The sequence below is a fragment of the Ornithorhynchus anatinus genome, chromosome X5 (genome assembly GCF_004115215.2).
Source record: "Ornithorhynchus anatinus isolate Pmale09 chromosome X5, mOrnAna1.pri.v4, whole genome shotgun sequence".
Taxonomy (NCBI): domain Eukaryota; kingdom Metazoa; phylum Chordata; class Mammalia; order Monotremata; family Ornithorhynchidae; genus Ornithorhynchus; species Ornithorhynchus anatinus.
The window spans coordinates 50,678,379-50,684,272 of NC_041753.1; the positions used below are offsets into that span (position 1 = coordinate 50,678,379).

The window sequence follows — 5,894 nt, forward strand, 5'->3', positions numbered from 1 at the left end:
GAAAGAGCACGGGCTTGGGGCTTGGGAGTCGGAGGTCGTGGGTTCTAATCCCAGCTCTGCCATTTCTCAGCTGTGTGACTTTGGACAAGTCACTTAACTTGTCTGTGACTCAGTTACCACATCTGTATAATGGGGATTAAGACTGTGAGTTCCACCTTGAACAACCTGATAACCTTTATCTCCCCCAGAACTTAGAACAGTGCTTGGCACATAGTTAAGTGATTTAGAAATACCATTATTATTATCATTATTTTTATCCAAGGGCACATTATCCTGTTCTAGGATTACCCATGGCTTTGTCAACTCCTTTCTCCCTTTTCACACAACCTGCCCTTAGGTCATTTGACCATTCAGCATCTTAATGTCTGCCTCCACTAATAGATTAATGGTATTTATTGAATGCTTACTGTGAGCAGAACACTGTATTAAGTGCTTGGGAGAATACAATTCATCAGAATTGGTAAACATGTTCCCAGCTCTCAAGGAGCTTACAGTCTGGTGGGGGAGATAGTAAAATAAATTAAGGATACATACATAAGTGCTGTGGAGCTCAGGGTGGGGTAAATATCAAGTATTTAAAGGGTAAAGATCCAAAGGCATAGGTGATGCAGAAGGGAGAGGGAGTAGAGGAAATGAGGGCTTAGTTGAGGTAGGCCTCTTTAAGGGGATGTGATTTTAATAAGGCTTTTTAGGTGGGAAGAATGGTGGTTTGTTGAATGTGAAGGTGGGCGGGGGGGTGAGGGGAGACTCCAGGTCAGAGAGAAGACATGGGCAGGATGGCGAAGGAGAAAGACAACGCAGAAGCTGTGGTAGGCGAGATCCAGAAGAAGATCAAAGATGCTTTTGAAGTTTTTGACCATGAAACTAATAACACTGTGGATGTCGGGGAGATTGGTAAAATTATCCGGTCACTGGGGCGTTGCCCAAGTGAAGAAGAATTACATGACCTAATTGCAGAGGTAGAAGAAGACGAGCCAACTGGATATAGCCACTTGGAAAAATTTATTCCTATGATGACCAAAGTATTGATGGAAAAGAGATATAGGCTGATTCCAGAAGATGTCCTTCTTTGTGCATTTGAGATCTTAGACCCGAGTAAACAGGGGCACCTGACTAAAGAAGAGCTTGTCAAGTTCATGACCGAAGAAGGCGAGCCTTTCACACAAGAGGAAATGGAGGAGATGCTGTCTGCTGCTGTGGATCCAGAATCAAACATCATTAATTGCAGAGACTATCTAGCGATGATGGTGGTAGAGGACAATTAAAGTGTCACAAAATACATTGGGCCACCTCTAATGAAAATAAAATCCTTTTTTAAATTTTAACTTGCAGTTTATTTACTTGAATTTCTTTTGCCGGTTAGTGGGTAGCTACTCTCCGTAAAACTCTTAGAAGATGTGAAGAGTGCCTTATCAACTAGGATAATCAAGATGATTCCAGCAAATAAAGATATGAGGCAAGCTGTGTTCTAGTTGTCACTGCTCTGACTGTAACTCCACGATGGCTCGTATTAAGGGCTGAAAATGGACCCAACATATTCTCCAGCAGATAGGTGTCTGTGCTCAACCTGCAGGGGGCTGGAAAGGGTCTCTTCAACTTCTCACTCTAGGCTTCAAGGCTCTCCATCACCTTGCCCCCTCCTACCTCTCCTCCCTTCTCTCTTTCTACTGCCCACCCTGCATGTGCCGCTCCTCTGCCACTCATCTACTCACCGTCCCGTTCTGGCCTATCCCACCGTCGACCCCTGGCCCACGTCCTCTCGCTGTCTTGGAATGCCCTCCCTCCTCCCCTCCGCCAAACTAACTCTCTTCCCCTCTTTGAAGCCCTACTGAGAGCTCACCTCCTCCAAGAGGCCTTCCCAGACTGAGCTTCCCCTTTTCCCTCTACTCCCTCTGCTGCCTCTCTGCCCCCCCTTCACCTCCCCTCAGTTAAGCCCCCTTTCCCCCTTTTGCCTCTGCTCCTACCCCTCTCCCTTCCCCTCCCCTCAGCACTGTGCTCATTTGCTCATTTGTATATCTTTATTACCCTATTTATTTTGTTAATGAGGTGTACATCCCCTTGATTTTATTTATTGCTATTGTTTTCATCTGTCTGTCTCCCCCAATTAGACTGTAAGCCCATCAGTGGGCAGGGATTTTCTCTATCTGTTGCCGAATTGTACATTCCAAGCGCTTAGTACAGTGCTTTGCACATAGTAAGCTCTCAATAGATATTATTGAATGAATGAATGAATGAATGAATGAATGAATGAATGAATGAGGTCAGCAACACAGATAGTATCGAGATTTAAGTGAATAGGTTGCAGGAGCCAGATGTGCAGTCTGTGCTGTAGTAGAAAATGAGTGAGGTAAGGTAGGAGCGGGTGACCTGATTGAGTGCTTTAAAGCTAATGGGATGGAATTTCTGTTTGATGTGGAGTTGGATGGGCAACCACTAGAGGTTCTTGAGGAGTCAGGAGATATGGACTGAACTTTTTATTTAGAAAAATGACCTCTGCCTCAGAGTGAAGTATGGACTGGAGTGGGGAAAGATAAGAGGCAGGGACGTCAGTGATGAGGCAGATGCCCTAGCCAAGACAGAATAGGATAAGTGCTTGGATCAGCATGATAGCAGTTCAGATGGAGAGGAAAGGGTCAATTTTAGCAATGCTGTGAAGACAGAACAGACAGAACTTGGTGACAATGAATATGTGGGTTGAACGAGAATGATGAATAGAAAATAATGCCAAGATCATGGGCTTGGAAGACAGGGATGATAGAGGTGTTGTCTTTTCCATCACTGTAGACAAGAGGAGGACAGAATTTAGGTGAGAAGATTAAAAAAATTCAAACATGCTAAGTTTGAAGTGTCTGTGGGACATCCAAGAAGAGATGTCCCAAAGGCAGGAGGAAATGTGAGACTGCAGAGAAGGACAGCGCATAAATTTCTTGAAGGCTGGGATTATTAAAAAAAAAAATGTTGGTATTTGTTAAGTGCTTACTATGTGCAGAGCGCTGTTCTAAGCGCTGGGATAGATACAGGATAATCAGGTTGTCCCACATGAGGCTCACAGCTAATCCCCATTTTACAGATGAGGGAACTGAGGCACAGAGAAGTGAAGTGACTTGGCCACAGTCACACAGCTGACAAGTGGCAGAGGCGGGACTCGAACCCATACCTCTGGCTCCCAAGCCTGGCCTCTTTCCAATGAGCCACGCTGCTTGTCTATATCTACTAACTCTACTCTCCCAGGGCTCTGCACTGAGTAAGCACTCAATAAATACCATTGATCGAGCTTCGCTAAATGGAGGGGCTAAATGGGGAGCTGAAATGGAAAAATACTCACATTTTTGTTACTTTTGATTGTCTTCAAAAATGGTTTGTGGGGTAATCGAAGTGGATGGAATTAATGGCAAAATACAGTTTGGAGTTTATTTTTGGATTTCAATAATCTAAACCTTGTTGCCCGTGACCATTTAGAGTTCATTCATTCAATAGTATTTATTGAGCGCTTACTGTGTGCAGAGCACTGTACTAAGTGCTTGGAATGTACAAATCGGCAACAGATGGAGACAGGCCCTGCCGTTGGTTATGTATTCCAAAATGCATTGAGGCCCTATCTTACAGCTGAATAACCAATCAAGGAACGGGGCCTAAAAGAAATATGTCCGGTATATCAGAAGTTGGTAAACCTCCAAAACCTAGGGAAAAATGCAATTTTTTGCATGCTGTGCACAATCACTCTACATTCCTATTGATTCACTTATGTGATTTAAAACACATTTCTGTTGATAGTGAAGTTAGGCTTTTCCTACAGGTAGAGCAAAGGAAAGCAAGTTAGGCTTGCCTTATACTTCAGGGGACTGGCTAAAGATAATGCATAACAGAGGACGTTGTGGAAAACTATTTAAAAATGATTTTCCACCCCAAGTATTTTAAAGGTTAGGATTGCAATAGGGTTAAGTGAAAGAAGGAAACTAACTGGGAAATTCCTTCACCTAACTATCTGTTTCTTGGCTCTAAAAGCTAAATAACATTTCATCCATGAAAAGCCTTTCCCATTCTTGCTTTATATAGGTTTCTGTGGTTTGCATCATCATCATTTGTTAAATATAGCATGACACATACTCTCCCCTCAGGCCATCCCTTCAAGAGACACCTTCTCCCAGACTGAGAATTCCTCAAAATAAATATCCCCATTTAAAGCCTCTCACAGTGCTTGTTTCATTTGCTTCTGGGAATCACAACTCTAAAGATGGTAAAGTAAAACTCTTTCTCGGTAAAAATCAACATTTTGGGGGTTCTTGCCTGAGGTGTAATGACTCCAAAAGCAAAGGCAAGTATCTTTTTTGGTTTGTTGCCTCCAACTATTTTACAACTGCTTTAGGTTACATTTTATTAAAAAAAAAAAAAAAAGCTGAGCTATGCACTTTCCACCTTCAATTTCAAGCATGCGGGGTCTAAGGAAAATTCAATCCATACATTTCTGACTCATTAATTTCAGATCATTAAAATGCCTAAAAACTATCTACCCCTCATGCTGGCACCTCAGCTGTCAGGATGAGCATATTGTAGTACCAGTAGACATGCCAGTCTAGGACAAGTGCATTTTCTTACAATTTTTCCTCTCTTGAAAGATTTCTGTAGAGACCATTTGGGAACATTGCGAAATTTGCAAGGAAAGAGCCGTGAAGATCAAAAAAAAAATCATTCAAACTGAATCTTTGGAGCACAAATTAAATGTGATCCACTGTAGTAAACTTTTGAATTTAATTCCCATTTTAAGATGAGGAAACTGAGGCACAGAGATGTTAAGTAATTAGCCCAAGATCACACAGCAGGCAAGTGGCAGAGCTAAGATGAGAACTCAGATCCTCTGACTTCAATTAGGCCACACTGTTTTCATGGCACTAGCATGGGTGTGATGGAGACGGGAAGGTGCACAGTAGCCATGGGAAAATTTTGAAGTAATTTTAAATCTACAATTGGGTTTGACTGTGAGGAGGGAGAGGTAGAGTAGAGTTAACAGGGAGAGTTTACATGTCCACTTTGATAACAATGAAGTCAAGGTCAATTATTATGTGAAACCTCTCCCCAGGTAAGAGTAGAAGTTCCTTGCGGCCAGGTGTTTTGTCGTTCTAAGCACATAGTACAGTGCATTGCATCCTATCAATTTTTTTATGGTATTTGTTATGTGCTTACTACTGGGAGGGCACTGTACTAAACTCTGGGGTAGATACAAGCTAATCAGGTTGGACACAGTCCATGTTCCACATGGAGCTCACAGTCTAAATTCCCATTTCAGAGATGGTGTAACTGAGGCACAGAGAAGTTAAGTGAGTTGCCCAAGGTCACACAGCAGACAAGTGGAAGAGCTGGCATTAAAACCCAGGTCTTTATGGCTCCCAGGCCTGTGCTCTATAGTACTTACTGTGTGCAGCACACTGTACTAAGCACTTCAGAGAGCACAATATACAGACTGGGTGGACACATTCCGTGTCCACTGGGTACTTACAGCCTAGAGGGGGATACAGACAATATAAACTATGTACAGAATTACAGATAGGCACAGCTGGGGCAACACAGAAGGGAGTCAGAGAAGAGATAATGAGGACTCAAGTGGGGAAGGCCATATGGAGAGGTGCTTTTAATGAGGCTTTGAAATGGGCGCTTAATAAATGCTATTACTCCTATGCAATATTATGTATATTAATGTAGCTATATTACTCATCTAGAACTGAGTTCACAATTCTGGTGAAAACTGGTATCTGGCTCTGTTTCAGGAAACCCCCATTTTTAACATTGCTGTCAGTATATGGTATTGAACATATTAGTGCAAAGCACTGGACTAAGCATTTGGGAGAGTACAAACACACACATTTTCTGTCAAGAGGTTCACATACAATATAGTTTCC

The 5,894-nt window shown here is 42.6% G+C and overlaps 1 protein-coding gene across 1 annotated transcript; it reads left to right on the forward strand.

Moving 5' to 3' along the window:
- Positions 1-776: 776 nt before the first annotated feature.
- Positions 777-1,296, forward strand: LOC100083088 (dynein regulatory complex protein 8-like). The gene has a single exon (XM_039910923.1). The coding sequence runs from the start codon at positions 777-779 to the stop codon at positions 1,263-1,265; it is 489 nt and encodes a 162-aa protein (XP_039766857.1). The 3' UTR covers positions 1,266-1,296.
- The last annotated feature ends 4,598 nt before the right edge of the window (positions 1,297-5,894 follow it).